The following is a 27133-nucleotide window of genomic DNA, read 5'->3' as shown; positions in this document are numbered from 1 at the left end:
GACATGGAGTTGGCCAGGGGTCTCTGCAGGGTTATCTTTATAGACAGAGTTCGGTAAAGTAGAGTTTTGTCCTGGGGAGGCCAACAAGCTGCTCCAGAAATGCTCTGCTGCACCCATTTATTTTTTTTAAAGATGTATTTATTTATCTGAAAGTCAGAGTTACAGAGAGTGGAAGGGAGAAAGGCGGAGGGGGAAGGGAGAGAACTTGATCAAATTAAGGCACACATTTGGTAGACAAAGGTGAAAATCAATGTCTCTTAAGTAGGTAAGAGTACCATGGAAAAGAACCAGAAAAAAAATCACTCTCCTTTTCCTTAACATGAGTGACTCAAAAATTACAGTTTGGGGTACTACTCTTCTATCGTATATCACAAAAAAGGAGAATACACCTGTTACTAGATGACCTGCTTAGTTCGTTACTAGTGATTCACTCTCCCTTTCCACAATGGAAATTGTATAAAGTGGCTGCCCAGCCAGGAATGACATTTTCCAACCCATCTGCATCTCAGCAAACCCACATGATTGACTGGTTTCCAGCCAATGTGAGTGGACAGAAATGACATCACCTCAAGGCCTTGAAAGTAAAATCACTTCACACTCTTATCTTTATCCATCTGCCTGATGGGTGTCAATCCCCAATATGTTGAACATAGCTTCTGTCAGCCTGGGTCCCTAAATGACCTTGAGTGTTAAATTATTGAAATTTTAAGATTTCTATTATAGCAGCTGACATTACTTCTTTTCAAAGATTTTAAGTGAAAGGCAGAGAGCCGGCGCCGTGGCTCAACAGGCTAATCCTCCGCCTTGCGGCGCCGGCACACCGGGTTCTAGTCCCGGTCGGGGCACCGATCCTGTCCCGGTTGCCCCTCTTCCAGGCCAGCTCTCTGCTGTGGCCAGGGAGTGCAGTGGAGGATGGCCCAAGTCCTTGGGCCCTGCACCCCATGGGAGACCAGGAGAAGCACCTGGCTCCTGCCATCGGAACAGCGCGGTGCGCCGGCCGCAGCGCGCCAACCGCGGCAGCCATTGGAGGGTGAACCAACGGCAAAAGGAAGACCTTTCTCTCTGTCTCTCTCTCACTGTCCACTCTGCCTGTCAAAAAAAAAAAAGAGATAAAGAGATCTTCCGGTAAGCTGATTCATTCCTCAAATGGCCACAACAGCCCAGAATGGGCCAGGCTGAAGTCAGGAGTCTGAGATTCCATTTGGGTCTCCCATGTAGGCTTGGGAGACCTGCTAATGCACCTGCGGCGCCGGCACCCCAGGTTCTAGTCCTGGTCAGGGCGCCGGATTCTGTCCCAGTTGCCCCTCTTCCAGTCCAGCTCTCTGCTGTGGCCCGGAGTACAGTAGAGGATGGCCCAAGCACTTGGGACATCTTCCACTGCTTTCCCAGGCACAGTAGCAGGAATATACTAGATAGGGAAGCAGAGCAGTTGGGACTCAAACCAACACTCCAATATGGGATGCTGGTGACACAAACAGCAGCTTAACTGGCTGTGCCACCAGACCCAGTTAACATTACTTTAAAGCACCATTCATAGAGACAGAGAAGTAATTGGTGATTAAGAAGAAAACCAAGATAAACACAGTATCAGAGATATTAACAGATCAGAGTATTTGAAAAAGGATAGTGTGAACAGCAACATCAAATCTGGTGATCATGCTGTGGCTTAGTGGGTTAAGCTACCGCCTGCAGTGCCAGCATCCCATATGGGCACCAGTTTGAGTGCTGCTCCACTTCCAATCCAGCTCCCTGCTAATGCACCTAAAAAAAGCAGTAGAGAATGGCCCAAGTGCTTGGGTCCCTGCCACATAGAAGACCTGGAAGAAGCTCCTGGCTTTGGTTTGACCCAGCTCTGCCCCAGCCCTGGCTGTTATGGCCATTTGAAGAATGAACCAGAAGTGTAAGATCTCTCTCTCCCTAACTCTGCCTTTCAAATAAAAAATAAAGAAACATTTAAGGGAGAAAAAAAGGCTAAAATAGACTGTAAAGTAATAAAGATACTGGTAATTGCCTAAAGAACAAATTTCAGTAGAGATGTTAACAAAGAAGGCAGATTAAAAATAGGAAGGGGCTGGTGTTGTGACACAGAGTGTCAGAGCCATTGCCTGCGATGCACACATTCCATATGGGAACCATTTCATGTCCTGGCTGCTCTAATTTGAATCCAGCTCCCTGATACTTTGGAAGATAGCCCATGTATTTGGGCCCCTACCACTTATCTGGGAGACCTCAATGAAGCTACCAGTTCCTGGCTTCAGCCTTGCCCAGCCCTGGCCATTGCGGCCATCTGTGGAGTAAACCAGTAGATGGAAGATCTCTCTGACTCCCCTTCTAACCCTAACTTTCAAATAAATATATATATATACACACACACACACACACACACATATATAGGAAATACAGTCTAGTGCTGTAATTTTACTGTGTGACTGATGAAACATTTGTCATGCAAAATCTATCTTCATAAAAACTTTGAGGGTCAAATGATCCTGGGAACATTTCACACTATAAATTGATAATATACATCAGCACATTATACACTCTGAAAAATTCCTGCAACAAACACATTTGTCTGTGGATAAACTAGCTTTTCTCTAATTAGTTGACTATGAAATCCTTTTTCACTCAATATATACTGCTATCCCTTTCACTCTGGGAAATACACATGGAAATGTGATATATATACACGAGGGACTACTACTCAGCCAAGAAAAGGATGAAATCTTGCCTTTCACAATAAAATGGATGCAACTGGAGACCATTATACTCAGTGAAATAACCCAGTCCCAAAGACAAATATCATTTATTTTCTCTGATTTGTGTTAACTAATATATAGAGGACAAAAAGAATGTAATGTATGAGTGAAAATGACATTTTGAGATTTGATTATTGTTTGTAGCCCCTGTCTATATTCCTAAGAAACAGTGTTTTTCTCCTTACTACTTGTTGAATTATTTATTTAGTGGAGGATTAAGCTTGTCATTATAAAGTAAATTGAAAGCATGTCACTGCAAAAATTAAAAGGAAAAAACAAAGAAGGAGAGAGGCATAGCAAGGGAGGAAAAGAGGGTAGGATGGGAGGTATCGTTATGTTCTTAAAACTGCAAATATAAAGTAGATAAATCTATCCCCTTTATATAAATAATATTTTACTTAAGAAAAAAAAAGCAAAATGGAAGCCAGAAGTGTATCGGTAAACAAAGGGAAAAAATACTTGTAAAAAAATATATTAACTTGGCCGGTGCCGCAGCTCAACAGGCTAATCCTCCGCCTGCGGCGCCAGCATCCCGGGTTCTAGTCCCGGTTGGGGCGCCGGATTCTGTCCAGGTTGCCCCTCTTCCAGGCCAGCTCTCTGCTGTGGCCCGGGAGTGCAGTGGAAGATGGCCCAGGTGCTTGGGCCCTGCACCCGCATTGGAGACCAGGAGAGGCACCTGGCTCCTGCCATCGGATCAGCACAATGCACTGGCCGCAGCAGCAATTGGAAGGTGAACCAATGGCAAAAAGGAAGACCTTTCTCTCTCTCTCTCTCTCTCTCTCTCTCTCTCTCACACTATCCACTCTGCCTGTCAAAAAAAAAAAAGTATATTAATTTATAAATAATTATACTAATGGTCTGAACATCCCATTAAATAAAAGAAGGGGGCCACTCAAATACCATGAAGGGAGAAGACAGAGTCCAATGACTATAAGCCAAAAAAAAAAAAAAATACTATGTGTTAATTCTTACAAACCAGCTTTAAAAATACTTTACCTTCATCTTTATACTTTATTGTAACTTCATCATTACTCAGAAGTTTTCCTCGGAAAACTCGTTGCATCATTAGCACTAATTCATCATAAGTAATATCTTCATTATGAATGGGAATTCGTCGAATATCCTCCCCGAGTTGAGCTTTGATGATTAGCTTTCCACTTAGGTCCAACTGTCCATTCATGGTGGATTCCAGGATGTTCTATATATACAAGTCTAGAGAAAAACTGATAAAAAGACTCTTATTTAGTAAAACAATAAAACATCTTAAAATCTGAAAGCACATTTATTGTTAGAATCTAAGAAATTCTGGCTCTTTAAAGAGACTCATTGCTCATTACCATCTTCATGTTAAAATGGTCTAGAGGCAACTTTATTATGTATTTTATGTCTATTACTACCTTATCTACATGTTTAACTGCTAACCTCACATTACCACGCAGATTTCTAACATGTCTACAAACAAGTTCCTGATCTTCTACTAAAACTGCATCTCCCAAAGTCTTCACTAACTCATTTGGTAACAAGTCCTTTCTTCCAGTTGTTCAAGACCAAAAAGAAACACACACACACACACACACATACACACACACGGTTCCTCTCTTTTTTTCACATCCTTGACCTGCAAACTTACCTTTAAGCTATCTCCAGAACCCAACCACCTCAACCACTATCAAGCTGATCCAAGTCACTATCACCACCTACCTAGATGATTACAAAAGACTTCTAACTGGTCTGCCTGCTTTTTATCTTTGCCTACTTTAAACCTATTCTCAGCACATCAGATTTATCATGTTATTTATCCTGTTAAAATCTAATGTCACTCAGCTCAAAACCTTCCAATAAATTCCTCACTTCCTACCTGGCCCTACTACTCATCCCCACCACATTCATACTTCGAGCTCTTTTCTCAACTTGAAGCTATACACTTCCTACTCCATATGCCTTGATCCTTTTCATACAACTCAAGTGAATCATGTTCCTTATCAAATGTCAATTTCTCAGAAGTCTTCCCTAACAATCTAATTTAAAACAGGGCAAGACAGGTGGGCATTGTGGTATCATGTGTTAAATTGCTGCTTGGGATACCTGTGTCCCATATTGGAGTACCTGGTTCAAGTCCTGCCACTCTGCTTCCAATCATGCTTCCCGCTAATGTGCTTCGGAGGCAGATGTTCAAGTACTTGAGTCCCTGACACCCACAGGAAGAGACAAGGACTAAGTTTCCAGCTCCTTGCTTTGGCCTGGCCCAGCACCAGCTGTACATTTGATGACTAAATGAATAAATGGAAGATCATTCTCTCTCTTTATAAAAAATATTTTTAATTTAAAATTAAAAAAAAAAATTTAAAAATAAAATGAATCCCCTAGGGCAGGCATTTGGTCTAGCAATTGAATGTCAACCTTCCCATATCAGAGTGCCTGGGTTCAAGTCCAAGTTCCATTCCTGATTCCAGTTTCCTGCTAATGTGCACTCTGGGTAGCAGCAAGTGATGGCTCAAGTGGCTGTGTCCCTGTAACCCACATGGGAGACCTGGATTGGGTTTCCAGCTCTTCAGTCTGGTCCAGCCCCAGAAGATGCAGACATCTGGAAAGTGAACTAGCAGACAGGAGTTATCCATCTGTCTTCAAATATTTTTTAAAGGCTCCTCTTACCATCTTGGTTTGTTTTTGTTCCAAGCACTTAGCAGTACTATCAGAAATTAAAAATTTATTAATTTTCACTGTTCTTTCTACTCAAAGGTAAGAAGCAAACAGTGCCCAACACATGATAATCATCCCACAGTTCTTAAAGAAACAAATATTAGCTTCAAACTTCTATTAACTTAAATATCTAAATGTTAACCCATAAAAAAGTGAACACTACAATAGAGCCTCAAATTTTCCAAAATAAGAAAGATCTCTTAAATATTTTGAGAAAGAACAAATGAGTGATACCTTCTAAGCTTTCTTTTTATTTATTTTTATTCTTATTGAAAGGCAGAGAGAAAAACAAGATAGTTAACTCCCATCTGCTGGTTCACTCCACCAAATGCCCACAGTAGATGGGGCTGGGCCAGGCTGAAGCCAGGAGCTCAGAACACAACCCATGTCCCCACATTAGGTGGCAAGGATCCAAGAACTTGAGGCCATTACCTGCTGCCTTGCAGGATATACACTATCTGGAAGCTAGATCAGACGCAGAGGTGGGATGCAAGCCCAGGAACTCTGATATGGGATGCGAGTCTCCTAAGTGGCACCTTAACTGCTGTGCCAAATAGCAGTTCCCTGGCCTCGGAACTTTCTAATGAGACTGCCAGCTACAGTGCTACACAGTCCATAACCCCACCTTATAAAGTGAGTGTTTATGATTAGACTGCATACTTTATTTTAAAGACAGAAACAAGACAGTATCAGAGAATTAGCCACTAAATAATAATATGGCCGGCGCCGTGGCTTAACAGGCTAATCCTCCGCCTTGCGGCGCCAGCACACCGGGTTCTAGTCCCGGTCAGGGCGCCGGATTCTGTCCAGGTTGCCCCTCTTCCAGGCCAGCTCTCTGCTATGGCCCGGGAAGGCAGTGGAGGATGGCCCAAGTCCTTGGGCCCTGCACCCGCATTGGAGACCAGGAGAAGCACCTGGCTCCTGGCTTTGGATCAGCACAATGCGCCGGCCGCAGCAGCCATTGGAGGGTGAACCAACAGCAAAAAGGAAGACCTTTCTCTCTGTCTCTCTCTCTCACTATCCACTCTGCCTGTCAAAAAAGAAGATAAAAAAGAAAAAAAAAAAAAAGAAAAAAAATATTTTGCCAGAGATTTTCCCTTTTGGGCTTTAATCTTATTTTGGGGTTATTCAGTGTAATCATCTGAAATTATTTTATAATCTTATATTCAAGTTCTCTTGTAATTTAAATGATTACTAAAGGCTAATATCTCTTCTCAAGGCCAAGATGTTCCTGATGTGTTATCTATAATCACTGAGCATTTCCTTAACACAACTCCTCCCCCACCCCCAAAGCAAAAGATCTCTCAAGGCTGTTTAAGGTGACAGCGGCCTCCAAAGGGCTCCATTCTGCTTCCAATGTCATGCTTTACTACTGGCACCATTTTGTTTCCTCCTCTTAAATGTGTCATTTCATTAACACCATCAAACCTCTTTGTAACCATTCCCATGTCCTTGTGAGTTTATGTATGAAAGCTGCTCTCCAACCAATCAACTCTTCCAATAGTTGAAAAAAGTTTCCATGAATCCTAAATTATCTCGTGAATATTCAATATAAATGCTTTAGTATTTAAACGTCCCATGTCTTTTGACCTAACTATTCCTTAAATCAGGGGTGGGGAACAGCTGGCCCCCAGGCAGCATAAGGGCAACGAAATCATTTGGTCTGGCCCTGCCAAGAAGGCAGCTACAGGTGGGACTCGAAGGTTAGTAATCTGTAACAGGTGAATAATTCTGTATGGCCTGCAAATGATGTCATAAATATCCAAATGGCCCTTGGCAGAAAAAAGGTTCCCCAACCCTGCCTTACATGAACGTCTCTAGACTCCCCCACCACCCTCTAGACAGATTACATCTTATTAATAAATCTTTAATGAAACAGGACATTAAAAATATCACTCTAAAGTCAATTCAGAATACAGTAGACCCTGCTCCACTATCTGGATAGATGCCACGTTTATCTTAATGCAAAATAGAAATAGCCTTTTTATCGGCCAATTCTCACAGGGGATTACTCATGACAATTGTACTTAAACTAAAACCTCTACGAACTACCTCTTCACCTATGAGTCAAACCTGACCACCACATTCAGGAGACAACTTGCTGAATATCTACTATGTGCTGAGCTCTAAAATACAATTACCTCAACAAGATGGCAAATATCCCATCTTGTCTGCATTGGCATATCATAATAAAGTCCTTTCAATAAATAAATGTATTTGTTGCCTTCTCTTACCGAAAGAACGTATAAACCAGCAACAATGCCTACAAGGACCAGTGTAAGATGATATTACCTATTCCCAGCAGCACCTAGAACACAGCCTGACATACGAAAGGAATTTAAAGAACTGTTTTTGTTCCCTGCACAAAAAAAGAGGCATAACAAAGTTCTGATAAAGGGATTGGTAGGCTGTAATAGCAGGTCAGTTCTCAAGTCAGACTTTCACTTCTGTACCTCTTCTTTGCAGAAGACCCCCCACCCTTTCAAATAAGTAAAAATAAAATCTTAAAAATTGACTCTCCACATCAGCTACACTTCTTTTAATTTATTTATTTAAAAGTCAGAGTTACACAGAAGGAGAGGCAGAAAGAGAGAGAGAGGAGAGAGAGAAAATCAATCTTTCATCCGCTGATTCACTCCCCAATTGGCCACAATGGCCGGAGCTTCGCCAGGCAATAGCAGAGAGCTGGATCGGAAGTGGAGTGGCCGGGACACAAACTGGCACCCATAAGGGATGCCGGCACTGCAGGTGGCGGCTTTACCCACTATGCCACAGCTCTGCTCCCTACACTACTTATTAAGAGTAAACTCCAACACAAAACATAATTGACAGTATGCCCTTTTGTTGGGGGAGGGTGTTGCTCAGTTCCAACAGATCTACAAACTTTTTTTTTTGACAGGCAGAGTGGATAGTGTGTGTGAGAGAGAGAGAGAGAGAGAGAGAGAGAGAGAAAGGTCTTCCTTTTTGCCATTGGTTCACCTTCCAATGGCTGCTGCGGCCGGTGCATTGTGCTGATCCGAAGCCAGGAGCCAGGTGCCTCTCCTGGTCTCCAATGCGGGTGCAGGGCCCAAGCACCTGGGCCATCTTCCACTGCACTCCCGGGCCACAGCAGAGAGCTGGCCTGGAAGAGGGGCAACCTGGACAGAATCCGGCGCCCCAACCGGGACTAGAACCCGGGATGCTGGCGCCGCAAGGCATAGGATTAGCCTGTTAAGCCATGGCGCCGGCCGATCTACAAACTTTTAAGTTGTGTATAGTTTCTAACCACCATGTTTGCCTGTAAATTCACTTTCAATGCTTCCCATTGATTGTAAACACCCTGAAGCCAAGAACCAAGCTTCCGGGGCCAGTGCTGTGGCATAGCGGTAAAGCCACCGCCTGCAGTGCTGGCATCCCATATGGGCGCCAGTCCAAGTCCTGGCTGCGCCACTTCTGATTCAGCTGTCTGCTATGCCCTGGGAAAACAGAAGGCAGGCCAAGTGCTTGGACTCCTGCACCTGTGTGAGACCCTTAAGAAGTTCCTGGCTCCTGGCTTTGGATTGGTGCAGCTATGGCAGGAGCGGCCACCTGGGAAGTGAACCAGGGGATGGAAGACCTCTCTCTCTCTCCTTCTGTAACTCTGCCTCCAAATAAATAAATTTTTTAAAAAAAGAACCAAGCTTCCTTCTTAAGGAGTCTGTACAGTCACCACCTTAAGACAAACACATTAGTGTCACAAAACAAAAATTTTCCCTTTGAGAGGAAATCTCATCCCCACATTTCTTTATAGAATGGCAGGATTCTGGTTCTTATGCCCTAACAAGGTCTGCACTGCTACTTCCTAGAGCTGCTAGTGAGATCCTTACATTTTCTTCTTCCATCTTAACCCCACTCCCTCCCCCTGTCCAGAAATGACCTGGCGGTGTGTTAACTCTCCAACAGGTACACTTCTCTCAGCAACGGGAATAAGCTGACATGCCCAAGGTCACATCAGAAAAAAACCTGCCTCCTCAACCAGCATCTACCTTCAGTGACCAAACCTCTGCTTCTAGTGGCCCTGAGAATTAAGCCCAGCTCCAAATTCAGAAGCGCTGCCTGAGATACCTCCTTAGGGTAGGAGTTTCCTTCAAGAACTCCTACACCGTATCCGCCCTTGATTGTTCCAAAGAACGCAGTGGGCCTGAAAGCCTGCCTACATTCTACAACCAGGGACGTCAAGACTCTTGACACTGGCTAATGTGACGTGAAGTCTTCCAGGGCCTGATTTCTGATGGGCAAAATGAGATATCCTAACAGCGTCTAGATTTGGATGGGTCCTTTGCGATGACTAAATGGGATCCGGCACCTACAACACTTAGTACAGGGCTCAGCAAACTCCAAAGTTAGCAATCGTCCTCTCTGTAAAACTGGGCTGGGCCTCCAGTCGGCGCATGATTAAGCACCGACACAGTCAAGGAACCAGGGTCCTCTTAAGCGACTCCCCCCCCCAACAAAGTATTCCCACAGCAGCCACTTAGCAATCGCTACCCTTGCAAGCCCCTCTCGGGGTTAAATGCCAGCGACCGCAGGCCTCCCAAAGCGCCTCTGCTCTCTCCGGCAACCCGACCCCTTGGAGGCAGACGGAACCGGCACTAGAGCACTTGTTGGCCCCAACGCCCCCCAGCTGGGATTGTGCAACCGTGACCGACCGCCAGCACTCTCCCCTCCCCCTCTGCAGCCTCCCCTCCCCCACGCAGGGCCCTGCCCGGCCTACCTCCTCCCCTCCCCCTGGGGTCCCCGGCCTCGGCCCCTCGGGCCGCACCCGCCCGGCGCCGGCAGGTCGGAGCGAGGCCCTCCCCGCGGCTCCTCGTCTCCGGGCCTCCTCGGAGGAGGCCGCGCCCCGGACTCCAGCGGCCGTACCAGCTTGCCGAGGCCGCCGCCGCCGCCGCCTCTCCGTGGGCCTGCGCTCACCCGGCCGGGACGAGGGAAGGCTCGTGGGGGAGGCTGCGGTCACGGCCCGGTCCGTCGCCCTCCGCGGCCGCCGCACTTCGCTCGCAGGCTCGCGCGGGCCCCGGCCAATCGCACAGACCCAACAAGCCTAGCGAGAGCTTGGGCCCAGTACGTGGCAGGTGGGGGAAGGAGAAGGGCGGGAGCAAGATAAAAAAAAAAAAAAATCCGTCCTTTCGCTCCGCCTCTTTGCGAGCGGGCCATTCCAGAGACGCATGCGCAGCGCTGGGCGGCTCGGGCCGGCAGCGGTGTCCCGGCGCTCTCACTGGGTGAACGGGTGTAGGACTGCGAGCGGAACGGAAGGCCGCATGCGCAGGGCGTGACCAGGCACTTCCGGTGTTCCTGAAAGCGTGTATTTCCCGTGTCTCGCCCGTGGGCGGGGCGTAGTGGGCGGGTCTAGACTCCACAGCCGGCTGCATTTGGGCGTCTTTCCACGGTCGGGTGGGATTTGTTGCGTGACCCTCGTAGTTCTCCTCGTTTCATCTGGAAAACACTAACCCTTTTCTCGCCTGCCCTGTGCAATCCGTTCATTCGTCGTTGGGCGCCTGCGCTTTGCCCGGCACTTTGCTTAGGCAGGGGGATGATGAATGAGTGTGTGAGCCAGGAGTTTCCAATTCACCAGGGAAACCCGACAGCATTTGTACAACGGGACAAACCTATAATTGTGTGAAGGGAAAATGCTGGGAAATTATGGCCCAGGACTCCAGAAGTCTTTTTTTAAAGGATAAGCCATTTGAGCGCGTCCTACAGAAGTTTCCCGTCTCCCTTACTTAAGCATTTATGTTGGACATATTTAAGTGCCCTGGCACAGACTGAAGCCTAGAGTTTTGTGTGGATGTGAAAAGTGGGGCAGTAGAGGCGGGAAGTGTTATTTTTAGAGTTTCGAGGAGCTTTTATCTTCTAAAATTTTTAAAATATACCAAATGGTACTTGGTAAAACATGAAGGCTGACTTCATTCAGAATTTTCACAACAGGTATAGGGACCCCTGCAACAGCAACACCATTTTCAGAAAGTAGGCCCAACTTTGAGTATAGGATTGGCACGTTAGTAGATGAAAATTTACTAAGAGGAAATATGGAGGGAAGAGTGGTTGTGGCAAAGCCATCCTGACAGCTGAGGGCAGGCCAGGGTGATCAGATAGCATCCGATCAGGTACTGAAGCTGTGGAGGTTCTTTGCTAGCATCAGACTTTGTGAAGAAATTCATATGTGGGCCTAGCAAAAGACTCAGGAGCTGTCTAAAGTTTAGCCAAGCAAAGAAGCCTTGGCTGTTAGAGACTTAGCAAACAGGTAAAACATTTCAAACCCACCTGATTCCCAGTTGTTCCCACTTCAAGAACCTGGTGTAAAATAAATTCAGTTGTTTCGGGTGAAAAGTTACTCACTTAGTACTGTACATGTGATCTTTTTGCAGTTGTTAAGTCTGAAAATTCAGTTTGAGAGTGAAATGTGAGGGTCTTAGATGCTTTTGCCTCTGAGTTGTATTTTCCAACAATTGTGTATGCGACTCTTTGAGCAATTGTTTGCAGGGATTGAGGACTGCAGAAGGAATGAAAAAACAACTTCCTGATTTTCTCCAGAGAATGTTCTCCATTGCTTGTTATTTAAACCTGAGTAATAGGGCCTGCACTGTGGCACAGTGGATTAAGGCACTGTCTACAGCACCCACAACCCATATGGATACCAGCTGCTCCACTTTCCATCCAGCTCCCTGGTAATGCACCTGGGAAAGCAGCAGAGAATGGCCCAAGTGCCTGGGCCCCTGCATCCACATGAAAGACCAGGAGTAAATTTATTCCAGGCTTCAGATTAGCCCAGCTCTTGCTGTTGCAGCCCTTTGGGGAGTAAACCAGCAGATGGAAGATTCTTTCTTTCTCTCTCTCTCTCTCTCTCTCATCTCTCATCTCTCATCTCTCATCTCTCTCTCTCTCTCTAACTCTTTCAAATGCAGAAATAAATCTTAAAAAAAAAACAGTAATACAGATTGGGGAAATGAACCACTATCCCATAATACTATTCTAGTTGAGATTATTTGGGATTAGGTAAAACCACACTCATTAAAGGCAGAAGTAAAACATTCCCTAAAGGAAGTGAATTATACCATGTATTATCTTCCTAAATAAGAAGTTAGACCCTGAGGCAAAAGATAAGGAGATAAACCTTAGCCTAGCAAGAGGGGAAAGAATTTTCCTCTCTCTGGCTCCCCATGAAGGAGGCACTCACTCAACAGCCCTGCCATTGAGAAAAAATAAACTGACCCATACCACACTGTGGCTAGCTGCAATTTAGGAAGAGAGATAACCTTTGGGTGACCTTGCAGAAGGTCTGGGATTTGCAGACTCTGAAAGATACATCTTCCCAAAGTCTTGTTTAATGTTAAAACCTGTTCCCAGCTAGCACTATAGCAACTGAGAAATGGGGTTGGGGTGATTCCTCAAGCAAAGCAGAAACAGGATCTCCCTAAAGCAGGAAGTAAGAAACAGGAAATTAAAAGCAGCATGTGGGAGTCAGACCAGGGGCTTAAGTCACATGGGACAAGAAGGACATCTACAGAACATTAAGGCATTTCCCCAGAAATCCCCAAATACGCAGATTGATTGATCTAAATTTTATAAAAGATTTTGCCTTCTGATATTGAGCTGGATATAGGTTTAGAATGTTGTGAGTGGGTGTGCAGTCCGAGACATTTGAGTTGCCTTTAAGTGTCACAGGAGAGCATCTAGAGGAAAACATACAAAATTATCACCTGAATTTATAATACTACCCCCATTTGAATTTAAATACTTTAGTAATTAAATTCATATCCTACCCTATTTTCATGTCGCAATTTAATCAAAATTTGTTCTTGAAAACTTCAGTAAGCTTTCCTGTTCCTGGATCTATGTAATCATTACATTTTAAAAATTAAGAGCAAAAATGGTCAACTAGAACTCATTACCCAACCCAAGAATTAGAACAATATCAGAAATTATTTCTCCCTCTGTGTTCTTCTCTCACATGATTTGCATGTCTCCCTCCTGAATTTTGAGTTTTTCTCTTTTTTTAAGATCTTGTATATAATTTAGCTATATTAGATAGATAGATAGATAGATAGATAGGTAGATTCCTAAACAATGTGTTGTTTGGTTTTATTTTTTCATAGATATAACAGAATATCATTTGGAGTTTTCTGAGATATAATTTTCTACTCAATATGATGGTATTAAGATATATCCATGTTGTTGTTTGTTGCTGAAGTTCACTTATTTTCATTCTTGAGTAATATTCCTTTGGGTGAGTATACTATAAATTTTCCTTTATCCATTCTCCCATCAAAGTGTACTTGTTTCCAGTTTGTTCCCTGAACATTCTTATATATGTCTCTTATACAAGAACTTCTCTTGGTTACCTACCAACTAATATATTGCTGAATGGTAGATTATGAAAATATGTAGCTGTATGTGATAATACCTACCCTTGGTATATTAAGACTTGAGGGAGGGAGAGGGTCATAAATGGTAACTTTGGTGATCCTATTGATGACCCTAAAGATCATAGCATAACCCTGACTTTGTGTACCACACATTTGACAAGTAGACCTTTACTTCCTTGTACATTCTTATGTGACTGCTCTGAAGTTCTGTACCTTGCTTGTTTTTCTGTTTTTCAGTATTCTGTCTACCCACACCCATCATGAGGACAGTGGTTATAATTTCCCTGTCACTCCCAACATGCAGCATTGTACATAGTACAATGTGTACATAGTACATGTGTACATAGTAAACATTCAATGAATATCTGTTGAGTCCATGAAATAGTTTGTTACTAATTCTGTAATATGTTCACATTTACTGACACATGTCAGTGTATTTAAGCTCCCAAGAAATGTAGGTGATAACTGGCCATAGGGACATAACCTGAATTGAAGCATCATTTTTTCATTAAGGAGAACACAGTTTCTCCCATGGTATGTGTAGACATTGACTTTAGTTACTGCTGCCTGTTATTAGTGAGGCCAAAAACGCTAAGCTGTCACATGATTATCACTTATTAAGCATGTATGGTTACATTTATTGGGGATCAAATATGCCATTAAATATGTTGTTCTAGGAATTCTCTAAGTAATCACATCTTTAAAGTGATGCTAGGGGCCAGCGCTGTGCCATAGCGGGTAAGGCCACCACCTGCAGGGCCGACATCTCATATGGGCACGGGTTCAAGTCCTAGCTGCTCCTCTTCTGATCCAGCTCTCTGCCATGGCCTAGGAAGGCAGTAGAAGATGGCCCAAGTCCTTGGGCCCTTGCACCCACATGGGAGACCCGGAAGAAGCTCCTGGCTCCTGGCTTCGGATTGGTGCAGCTCTGGCTATTGTGGCTATTTGGGGAATGACCCAGCGGATAGAAGACCTCTCTCTCACTCTTTCTCTCTCTCTCTTTCTCTCAGTGCTTCTGCCTCTCTGTAAACCTGCCTTTTAAATAAATAAATAATAAATAAATAAATAAATCTATATAAAAGATAAAGTGCTGCTAGGTAGAAAACACTTCACTCTTTTTGTGTGCAACTTTAAAAGTACTGAATTTTGGGTCTGGCTCTGTGGCATAATAAGTAAACCCACCACCTCCAATGCCTGCATCCCATATGGGCACCTATTTGAGTTTCCACTGCTCCACTTCTGACCCAGCTCCCTGTTAATGTTCCTGGGAAAGCAGCAGAAGATGTCCCAAGTACTTGGGCCCCTGTACCCATGTGGGAATCCCAGATGAAGTTCCTGGCTTTGGACTGGTGCAGCTCCAGCTGTTGTGGCCATTGGGGAGTGAACCAGTGGGTGGAAGATCTTTCTGTCTCTGTCTCTCTAACTCTGCCTTTCAAACAAATAAATCTTAAAAAAAAAAAAGTACTGAATTTTTAGAAAGATAAATTGAACTTCAAGGTCACCCAACCTTCTGATTTATGTCCTGGTGAATTTGGTTTTAAATGGACCCTGAGGATAGTCTTGAATCAGAAAATACCAGTGAATGCTAGTAGATGAAAGCAGGGACTATGTGGAGCTAGGAAAAGCAGGCTACAGAAATGCCTTTGACCTGGCTTATATCAAGGGGGAATGTGAAGTTCTGCAGTTCAAAGGTTATTTGCCACTTTTCACCAACATCTAAAGAAGGGTTCAGAGTTAAAGTGTAGTTTTAAAAGAAGCAGTCAACTCACCTATTTCTCACCTGCTCTGTCTCCCTGTGTTCTATTCTGTGCAGCTAGAACGCCTCAAAGGGAAAATAGAGATAATCCTAAGAGTGAAAATGAGGGTTACTCAGACTGATTGGGAAATGGGACAAAGACGACTGACAAGCCCTGGGAGCAAGTTAGATGACACCTGTTTCATCATGTTCTCCTGTAGCAGTTAATATAAATCACTTTGAAGAATTCAGTCTACATCATCCACTCTCAGGAGAACCAGCAAAAGGATGTAGGCTCCTCCTTCATTGAGAATTTCAAAGAAGCTCCATTCCTCCCTGAGGAATATAGGCTCTGTTGTGGCTGTTGCCAGCTACATCCGGGAACCCCAGACAGAAGGGCAACCATGAAGACCAAATAGGGGCAGTTGATTAGCTGAGCCTCCCCTGTGCTGGCTAAACATACAGATGTGCTTGTGTTAACAAAGGAAGCTGATAGCACAGGCAGAGAAACTGGAGAAAGGAATGGCACCCTTACTGTGTTCTCTTTAGTGAATGATTCTTAGCACCAGCTAAACAAAATGCTTCAACCTCTCCTACCAGCTGCACATCTGTTAAGACCCAAAACTGTTTCTGCCTTACCATAGGCCTCTATTCCAACCTCTTTAGAAAAAAATGTTCCTTTCAAATTTTGTGTCTGTAGAGGCTAGTACCTCTTGGGTATTCAGTACAAATTGATTGAATAAGAGTATAAACTAAATTTCCTATCATTTTATAGGGCAAGCTTCCAGAAAAGGGAGCATCCATTCCTTCCTAATTCCCTAGCGGCTTAGACTTTTCTCTCTGAGCAATTTGAAATCACCCACTTTTCTTCATTTATGTCCCCTGAAGACAGTGCTTACCTCCGTACTGAATTACCTGCCAGAGCTTTAGATTGAAGGTATAAGGCTGTTTGGTATAGGCTGAATTGTGTACCTCCAAAGAAAATATGTTGAAGCCTTAAGCCCTGGTATCTCAGAATTTGGCTATATTTAGAGAAAAGGTCTTTAAAGCACTGATTAAGTTGAAATTAAGACCGTGATCCTTATAAGAGGAGGAGAGTAAGACACAGAAAGAAACTAAGGATGGGTGACACAGAGGAGAGACCTTGTGATGACACAGCAAGAAGGCAGCCAAGGACAGAGCCCTCGGAAGAAACAAAATCTATCAATGCCTTGATCTTGGACTTCCAGTCACCAAAACTATAAGAACCTAAGTTTCTGTTATTCTAGCCCTTAGTCTCTGGTATTTGTATGGCCCTAGCAGACTAATACAAATGCCACAAGAACACGGAGATATCATAGTTTTCATTTGATCAAGAGTAGCTTTATTCAGCTGTTTTAAGAAATCTACTTGGCAAACTCTAGGAATCATGCATGTCAGAGAAAAAAATCCAATTCTGGGTACTTGGAGGCACTCATATATATGACCTAATATTTCTGCCTATGATCCTGTTTGAGACGCTCCATATACTGGTATAATTAAATAGGGCATTCTCAAAAAAAGCCAGTTCAATGAAGAGAAACTCATTCATTTTAAAAGATAGAAAGAAAAGCCCCAACAAGGAGCCATTTTTCACATGTTCATTTAATAGTTTCGTAACACTTTGTAAAAAAATATGTTGGGCAAAGTATATATTCATACTTTGTTGTGGTGAAATAAATTGATAAAAACTTTCTAGAGTGGTATGGTAATATCCATCAACTTCTATAATGCCCTGTGGCCTAGCAATTCCATTTCTAGTGTACTGAGGAAAGCATTGTACATGGAAACACATATACTATCAATTTTGTATTTTATTTTTCAAGATTTGCTTTGTATTGATTTGAAATGCAGAGAGGGAGAGGGTGAGACAGAGATCTATTCACTGGCTCTCTCCTCAAAAAGTCACAACAGCCAGGTCTGGGCCAGGCTGAAGCCAGGAGCCTGGAACTACATCCAGGTCTCCCACCTGGGTGGCAGGGACCCAAGCTCTTGGGCCATCACAACTTGCTTTTCCAGGCAAGTTAGCAAGGAGCTGGATAAGAAACATCCGTGACTTGAACCAGCGCTGCAATATGGGATGCCACTGTTGCAGGTGGTGGCTTAATAGGGCACATTGCCAGCCCTAAGGATGTATTTTCAAGTGAAATATTATAAAATAAAAGAAACATGCACACACATACTCAGTTAGACCTCAAAAAAAGATTTTGTTGAGCGCAAATAGCAGGTTTCAAAAAAGTATGTTACTATGCAGAGACTAAATAGCCTGGGAAGATCTCCTTGTAAGATTTACCCTGGGCTACTGTCTGAAAAATTAGATTTCCAAGGGCATTCTACCATTCTTTGATAATAATAGTGTGCTGATATCTAAACTATACAATTTGTTTTATACTGAACATTTGCTTGCTCTCTGGGGGTGCAGTCCTGGTACATGCCAGGCAATGGGTGCTATGTGACCAACTCCCAGCAAAAGTTCTGAGTACTGAATCTTTAATGAGCTTTTCTGGTGGACAATATTTCACACATTGTCACAATTTGTTGCCGAAAGCATTAAGCATGCCCTGTCTGTTTCCACTGGAAGAGAACTCTTGGAAGCTTGCCCTGGTTCCCTTCACGATTCTCATGTGACTTTTCCTTTGCTGGTTTTGCTTCAATCCTTCCATAATAAATCACAGCTATGACTGTGACTTTATACTGAGTTTTGTGAGTGCTCCTAGCGGATCGTCAAACATAGAGGGTGGTCTTAGAGACCGCTGACACAGTTCCTTATACCACTTATATAAAAAGAAAAAGGAGTGTACAAACAAGACCATGAGTTTCTATAGGTGTATACATTTGTGTGTATATAGATCTTAAAATCTGGAATGATATACGTGAATCTCATTATACTGGCTAACTCTGGGCAAAACAGGAAGTAGAGAAGAATAGCCTGGATTTTGATAGTAATTTTTTTAAAGATTTATTTATTTATTTGAAAGTCAGAGTTACACAGAGAGAGGAGAGGCAGAGAGAGAGAGAGGTCTTCCATCCGATGGTTCACTCCCCAACTGGCTGCAATGGCCAGAGCTGCACCGATCCGAAGCCAGGAGCTTCTTCCAGGTCTCCCACGTGAGTACAGGGGCCCAAGGACTTGGGCCATCCTCTACTGCTTTCCCAGGCCATAGCAGAGAGATGGATCAGAAGTAGAGCAGCCGGGTCTCAAACCGGTGTTCATATGGGATGCTGGCGCTTCAGGCCAGGGCGTTAACCCACTGCGCCACAGTACCAGCCTTTTTGGTAGTAATAATCAAAGGTACTTTAGCTGTATCTGCTACAGTAATTTATTCACTCTTTTTGAAGGAAAATATACTCATATACATGGGAAAAAACTTTAAGGTAATTTAAAAATATAAGGACACTTGAAAAAGTTCATGGGAATTGAATAAAATGATGAATTTATTTTGCTACAAAAATTTTTGAAATCTAAATTTTTTTCATAATAAATATTTCCATGAACCTTTAGAATGCTCCTTGTATTTCTGAAAATTCCCCTTGCTTAATTTCTTAGCCTTTTATTTTAATAAAGAAGATGAAAAAGCAAAACCGAGTGGTATGACCTAATGCTGCTATCTCTTACAAACTATTTCCCATGAAACTACAGTCCAATTCTTATCTATATTATTCTTCTAATGGAGGTTTGGTACACGTGGAAGTATGACCTTTATAATTTGCTGAACTTTGCTATGAACTTCTGTGAAACCACGATATAAAATTGACACCTTTTGGAATATTACAATAAAAAAATGAAGTTTGTTTTTCTGTCCCAGTACTCACTAAGCAATAGCAGAATAGGGAAGCTTCCTGACTGGGAGTTGTCCCAGCTATAAGTTTGTGACTTGGCGTAAGATACCTGCCTCTCTAAACATAAGAACTTGAGGTTCTATATTTGTAAAGAAACAGACAGGACTAGGAAAATGCTAAATTCCCTACTACTTCTGAAATCTTATGACTCTAAATGGAGGGTAAAATTACTAGAAGACTTTAAAAAGTTAATGGAAATGGAATTAAAGGATAAAATAAAATAATAAACTTTAAAAGAAGGAAGTTTTCTGTGATAATTTTCTGCTAAAGCTTTGGCTTTCTCAAAACATTAATCTAATAAGCAGATGATTTCATACTTTGGCCCTCCAGAAAGTTGACAAGCAAAACACATTGAGCATCCCAAAAAATTGTTACCATAAACTTTGCTCGTCACTGTTCATTTTTCCTTTGACTGGACCACTTCCACCTCTTGGTAGTCATTGCTTTGTTTGTGCTTTGTATTCAGCACCATAGCCATGATTCAGCGCCTGTTAAAGTTCTCTGAAGAAGTGCTACAGGATCATTTTTCCCTGCCTCTTGACTTCTCAATCAGAATTTCAGCAACATTTATGTGTTATGTCAAATATAGTACATATGTATGCAGATAAGTAATGTAGATTATGCATATATAACATTACTTTGAATACACTGAGGGTTTTCTTGGTGTGTGTGCACGTGTGTGTGTATGTTTGCCAACTAATAATCACTAATGGGGGCAGCACTGTGGCGTAGCAATAAAGCTACCACCTGCAGTGCCCGCATCCACTATGGGCACCAATTCAAGTCTAGGCTGCTCCACTTCCGATCCAGCTCCCTGATAATGTGGCTGGGGAAAGCAGCAGAAGATGACCCAAGTCCTTGGGCTCCTGCACCCATATGGGAGAATGGGAAGAAGCTCCTGGCTCCTGCCTTCAGACTGGTTCACTCTGGCTGTTGTGGCCATTTGGGAAGCAAACAAGCTGACAGAAAACATTTCTCTCTGCTTCTGCCTCTGTCTCTCCATAACTCTGCCTTCCAAATAAGAAAACAAATCTTTTAAAAAAAAAAACTAATGAAAATTCTCAAATATTTAGAATTTTATTTTTTGCAAAAGGAATGGTTGGAAAGAGAGGCAGAAAATATATTTGAAGGAAAAAAAATAACTTTCTCATGAGCCCCACCCAACTGCTTTATGATATAATGAAGGTTTAGACTTGTTAAGTTTCATCAATGATTCATTTAGACTCACTTGGCATATTTATGACTCTGTTCTGATTTAGAAGCTTCTACATAAGTCTTACATATTTCTTAGTACAATATAAAAATATTCTTCCTGTATGAGGACAAAATGATAAGGGCTCCATAAACTTCTTGGATATTTCAAATTAAATCCAGTGTGAGCATTACATTATACTAAATAAAAAGGAAAAACAAACTAGGGGAAATATTTCCACCTAATATAGTAAAGTGCTAAGATCTAAAATAAATAAGATGCAACAGCCAAAATTTGGAACCAACCAAGGTGTCAATCATCAGGTGAATGGATAAAGAAAATGTGGTATATATATATACAACAGAATATTAGTCAGTTATATAAAAGAACGAAATTCTACCATTTGTAGCAAAATGGATGCAACTGCAGGACATCATGTTGAGTGAAACAAACCAGACACAAAACAAATACCATTCTCCCTTACATGTGGGAGCTAAAATTTTAAAAACAAATAAGAAAGACAAAAGAAGAAATGTCTGTGTGTATCAGTATTACTGCAAATATAGTTTTGTAAAACTTTGTTTTATACTTTTGTTATACCAATGGTTAAGAATGTTATATGACTATATTTTTAATGATCTGTGATTACTTTTTACTGTATATAGGTGAAATGTTCATTTTCCCATGCAATCATTGTCACCATTGTCTGTATTCTCACTAAACTAGGGTCTTTTTGCTTTTTACTTGTTAAACTTCTTATTTGGTGAAGTATTAAGCCTTTCTACTATAATATAAATTTTAAATGTTGTCTCAAAAATTTTTTTAAAAAGGAAGAAGGAGGAAAGTGTGGGAAGGAGAGAGAGATAGTAGGGAGTAAGGGAATATCATTATGTTCTTACAATTGTATCTACAAATCACATTGAATCTGTTAAAAACTAATTAAAATTAAATCTTTAAAAATAAGAAATTCAACTTTTTTAGGAAAATAACAATAGCTCAATTGATAAATGGGCAAAGGATATAAATAACAACAAAAATTAACAAGTATATGTGAAAATGTTTACTTTAAGTGTCAGTGACATTATACATGATTGCAGTGTTTTCAAAGCAATTTACTAACACATACCAGACATAAACAAATGTTCATACTCTTTGACACACTTATCTGAATCCTGAGAATTCATCCTAAGGAAAAATTTAAAAGCAGGAAAAAACATATGTACCAATTTACTTATCACATTATTACTACCATATGAAATATTTAAATGATCTAAATATACAGTAATAGGGAAAATTAGTAAATTACATCATTATATCATTTTATAGGACTATATAACCAGCTAATAATGAAAATTATAAATTGTTTTATTGTAATTACAGCTATATAAAATTCTTAATGTATGTAGACAAAGAGTATAGAGAATATGCAAAATAGACATTAATAATAGGTTAAAGAATTATGGATTTTGCTTTTATAAAAAATACACTTTGTGAATATCAGTTTTCCCAGCTTTATTGAGGTATGATTTTAAATAAAAATTGTGTACATTTAAGGTGTACAACATGTTTATATATATTATATATATAATTACCACAATAAAGCAAACAAATCCATCATTTCACAGAGTTATCATTTTGTGTGTATGTGTGTGGTGAGAATATTTAACATCTAGTCTCTGGAAATTCCAAGTGTAAAATGCATTATTAATAACTATGCTCACCATGCTGTATATCAAGTCTCCAAAATTAACTTATGTTATAACTGAAAGTTTGGGCCTCCTTTCCCCCATCTCCTGGTCTTTGGCAGTACCATTTTCTCTCTCTCTCTCTTTCTTTCTTTTTCTTTCTCTCTTTCTTTTCCTCTCTCTCTCTCTCTCTCTCTCCTCTCTTCTCTCTTCTTTCTCTCCCTCCCTCCCTCCCTTCCTTCGTTTCTTCTTTTCTTCCTTTTTTCCTTTCTTTCATTTATTTGAAAGGAAGAGTTACAAAGATAGGAAGAGAAAGAGAAATCTCCCATATGCTGGCTCACTCCCCAGATGGCAGCAATGTCCAGGGCTGGGCCACGCAGAATCCAGGAGTCAGGAGGTTCAATCAAGTCTCCCACGTGGGTGGCAGGGGCCCAAACACTTGGGCCATCTTCTGCTGCTCTCCCAGGTCATTAGCAGTGAGCTGGATTGGAAGTGAAGCAGCCAGGACACAAACGGGCACTTCTTTGGGAAGCCAGCATAACAGGCAGCAGCTTTACACACTACATCATAATGCCAGCCCCAGTAGTACCATTTTCTACTCTGTTATTTCGAGTTTGACTTTTTATAGATTCCATATATAAGCAGGATCATGTAGTGTATTTCTTTGTGTCAGACTTCCTTCATTTAGCATAATGTCCTCCAGGTTCATTTATAATGTTGCAAATATCAGTATCTCCTTTTTAAAGGCTGAATAATAAACACACACACACACCCTCCACAATTTCTTTATCCATTCTTATATAAGTAGACACTTAGGTTGTTTCCATATCTTGGCTAAGTATAAAAATGCCACAGTGAACATGGGAGATATCTCTAACTTAATTTCCTTTCAATATAAAATGGTTGCTACACAATATGATACTCTTAAGCTCTTGAGGAACATCTCTACTGTAAACTATACCAATTTATATTTCCACCAATAGTATGCAGGGTTCCTCTCCATCCTCTCCAACACTTGTTACCTTTGGACTTTTCAATAATAGACATTCCAATGGTGGAAAGTGATTTCCTGTTGTGCTTTTGATTTGTGGCTCCCTGATAATTAGTCATGTTGAATATCTTTTCAAATACCTGTTATCCATTTACATGTCCTTTGGAATAATGTCCATTCAGGTCCTTTGTTCATTTTTTGATCAAGCTATTTGTTTTGTTGTCTATTGAATTGCATGTGAGAACCTTTTAAAATTTAAATTGTTACAACAGTTTCCTCTCTTACCACCTTTCCTCCCTATCTCCCCTCTTACCCCTTCCTGGAAGTTCTACCTTGCTCGCTCTGTCTTTGGGAGCCATGAATTGAGGGTCCAGCCACATACTAAGGGGTTCTATAGAGGCAGACACCTCCAGTGGTTGAGAAATTGGTATGCACTGGAAGTGACTTTTGGCCTAGTTTCCTTAAATGTTTACAAAGAATGCCAAGCTCTTCTGAATGAGGCAATGATAAGCTGATAGCAGTGAGTTTGATAATGATGTCCCTTTGTTGGTGACAGTAAAAATGAGGCAAAGTAGACTTCCAGGTATGAAAGGTAAGGAGAAAAGCATTCCAGACTCTGACAACTGAGCAGTGAACTCTGACCTGTTGGTTAAGATCCAGGAAAGGAAATGCAAAGGTCAGGAAGGTTTGTTCACCAAAGAAATCATCAAAAGGCTTCAGGGCACTGGAATCATGCAGAATGAATCAAAAACATCAAAGTCGAAGCTGGCAATGTGCAATAGCATGAAAATAAGTTCTGCAGAGCTCTGAGTCTTTCTTTCTTATATTCTGTTTTCTTTTTTAAGTAAGCTACCCTCTGCTCCTCTCTTCTTCTGTCTTACTCCTCTAATTCTATGACACCAAATAATTTCTTACTGTTCCTACCAATCTCACTCAATCCATACACTGCTTAGAAAAGAGAATTGATGATGAGCCTCAAAGTAGGTCTTTTCCCAGGGAGTATTCACATTTTGTCATCAAATGCAGTAGAACCTCCTTAACATTTGCTGCCAGCATTTCTTCCTGGTTATGAGTGCCCATTCTCCATGCACCTGTCACCCAAGCCATTCCCCATCCCTCCACTTCACAGTGGGTATGTAACCTAGGCTGGACCGATCTTTCCTGAATACAATGCCTGTAGGCACAGAACCCAAGCAGAATATGCTGGTTCTGGGCATGTTTGCTCTCAAGTCCTTCCCTCTCCAGGCCCTGGTGCACTGTGAATCACAGCAGGAATCTACTGGCTTCTGGCTGGCTGCAGCCAGTGAGAGATGGGTGGGGGCTGCAGGGCAGGAGGAAGGGTGAAGCCAAGGTCCTTTTCTGCTCTCCCCCTCCTGGCTCACCCTGGTTGCAGCTTCTGCCCCATCTCTGGTAATTCTTACTTTATCTCTTTAAGAGAGGTTTCAGCTTTCTCTTTTTGCTGCTCTCTGAGGTGTTTTCTTTTCTTTTTTTTTTTGCAGCATTCCTCATTTTGTCTCAGCTTTTTAAACACCATAGAATCAACTGTCTGCTTTAAATTCTCTTTATTTTAAATACATAGCATGCTTTCTGATTTCTGCTGGAACAATAACTAAAATTAGAATCATTTATGAGATTTGACTTGTGGATGATCAGAGAAAAGAAGTCCCCCTTCCTATTAGATTATCAGGTTATAGGACTGCAGAGGCCAATAGAGGATTTCTGACCACCTAACCCCAATTTGAGAATGATCTGAAACACAGAAGCACAAAGAGCCAGGAAATAGAGAAAAAGAATCCTGAAACATTCTTAGAACTTGATGCTCTAACTAGACCTAAGCTAGCATCATCATGTATTTTTGTCCTAAACCAGGACACTTGAAAGTAAAAGTGGCTGCTGGTAATTTTTAAGTCTGGGTGGCCAGCAGAAATTGGGAGTAGGCAAGCTGAAACATAAGAATATAGTCACGCAACCTAAAACTCATTCAGTCTTCTGGACTTTAACATTGAGCCATTAAATTCCCCCTGATTTTTCACCTAATTTAAGTAAGATTCCTATCACTAAACTAAGACTGCTGACTGGTGTAGGGGGTAGAACTTTAAATCACGGGAATGATTTCCTAGTGCTAGGATTTCAGGGAAGAAAGGGGAATACAAATATTCTCCTGAATTTGCCTCCACAACTGCATGCAGAGCTTGCATATCTTTGGTACAGCTATTTTTGGAACATTATATGGAATGTTAATTGCTATACCCCAAGAGTGCTGCAAATAGTGCCAAGAAAAAAACTATAATCATGAAGGAAAACACATACATTCTACTCTCAGGCTAAATGTGGCTCTTCAGTGATTTTTTTTTTCATTTAAGCATATTTTCATCTGAATATGTGGGCCTACCACATACTATGCATCGCCCTGTGTCTAGCCTCTATCTAGGTCTAGCACTGTAACTCCATTAAGAACATTGGCCTTTGGGAACTGCGTTCCTCCTTTATTCTCTTTCCTTTTTCTATTCTCCCATAAGGTCTCATTTGTAACACAGATTAAATAGGCTTTTGTTGGCTTGCCTAAGAATCCAATAGTCATTTACAACTATTTCTATAAGAACACACATTCTTTAGATAGTGCTGAGAAGGGTATGCCAAGGGCACATGACACTGTTGGCCTATTAATTCAGTGCACTCACAGCAGCTGCCTAGTTGGTGACAAAACAGAAACAGCAATTCTGACTGTGTCTCCTACATTCTGTGGAGTACTTACCCCACCCCAAAGGAGGTCACTTTTCACTCAGGAAGCCATTCGTAATTCCAGTGTTTGGAATTCCATGAGCAGATAGATCTTTTAGAAGCCATAAGGGATGATTGCAACTTTCATTTCTTGAATCTCTGTGTCAGTTCATTATTAAGGGGGCAAATATACTATGAACTAGCAGGAAATATCCAAAGGATTTAGTAACCAACCAATAAGTCTCAAGGACTGATTCCTATAGAGTTGATTCTTCTGATCACAAAACAAATTAAAAAAGAGGTTAAATTGGTGCCAAATTATTCATTAGTGATGAAAATACAAGCATACACAACTTTCAGATTCAAAGATCAAAAATATGATACATACAAACCACTCCCTACACTGTCCACCAGGAGTCACTTTGTTCTGAAAGGAGCATTTTTGTTTTCATGTCGCTTTTAGTAAATTGTAAAAAAATTTCTATATTTTTGTCAAAGTGTATCATAAGTACTTCATGGCTGGCGCCGTGGCTCAACAGGCTAATCCTCTGCCTAGCGGTGCCGGCACACCGGGTTCTAGTCCCGGTTGGGGCACTGGATTCTGTCCCGGTTGCCCCTCTTCCAGGCCAGCTCTCTGCTATGGCCCGGGAGTGCAATGGAAGATGGCCCAAGTGCTTGGGCCCTGCACCCCATGGGAGACCAGGAGAAGCACCTGGTTCTGCCTTCAGATCAGCACGGTGCACTGGCTGCAGCGCGCCAGCCGTGGCGGCCATTGGAGGGTGAACCAACGGCAAAAGGAAGACCTTTCTCTCTGTCTCTCTCTCTCTCACTGTCCACTCTGCCTGTCAAAAATAAAAAAATATATATAAAATAAGTACTTCATGATGTCAGAACAATGGTACTCTCAAATGCTGTGTGAAATTCTTCACTTCCTTTGAGTAAAAATCCATTGAATAATACAAAATCTACAAGATCCCTGATGATGATACACAATGGGTTTTTCCTAATTCTTGATCCTGAGCAAAATATATTGAGGAAGACTTTCTGGGAAAATGTAAGAAGGAAACAGGTCAAACTCACACATGTTGAATAAAGAGATGACTGTAGGTAACACAGT

At 41.8% G+C, this 27133-nt stretch overlaps 1 protein-coding gene across 4 annotated transcripts in view; it reads right to left on the bottom strand.

Annotated features, from left to right (window-relative positions):
• TFG (trafficking from ER to golgi regulator) overlaps nt 1-10547 on the bottom strand; it is a 41936-nt gene extending 31389 nt beyond the window's left edge. The window contains exons 1-2 of one of the 4 annotated variants that reach the window (XM_062207177.1): nt 10335-10547; nt 3753-3979 (exon numbers count right to left, since the gene is read on the bottom strand). In XM_062207177.1, coding sequence (XP_062063161.1) covers nt 3753-3936 — 184 coding nt within the window. In that variant the 5' untranslated portion in view covers nt 3937-3979; nt 10335-10547. Of the gene's footprint in view, nt 1-3752; nt 3980-10188; nt 10211-10334 lie in introns of those variants that run through there. The other 3 variants (XM_062207152.1, XM_062207160.1, XM_062207169.1) reach the window with 3 other exon arrangements.
• Between the last annotated feature and the right edge of the window lie 16586 nt (nt 10548-27133).

This window comes from Lepus europaeus, chromosome 2 (genome assembly GCF_033115175.1).
Source record: "Lepus europaeus isolate LE1 chromosome 2, mLepTim1.pri, whole genome shotgun sequence".
Lineage (NCBI taxonomy): Eukaryota > Metazoa > Chordata > Mammalia > Lagomorpha > Leporidae > Lepus > Lepus europaeus.
This window is presented reverse-complemented; position numbering and strand designations above follow the sequence as displayed.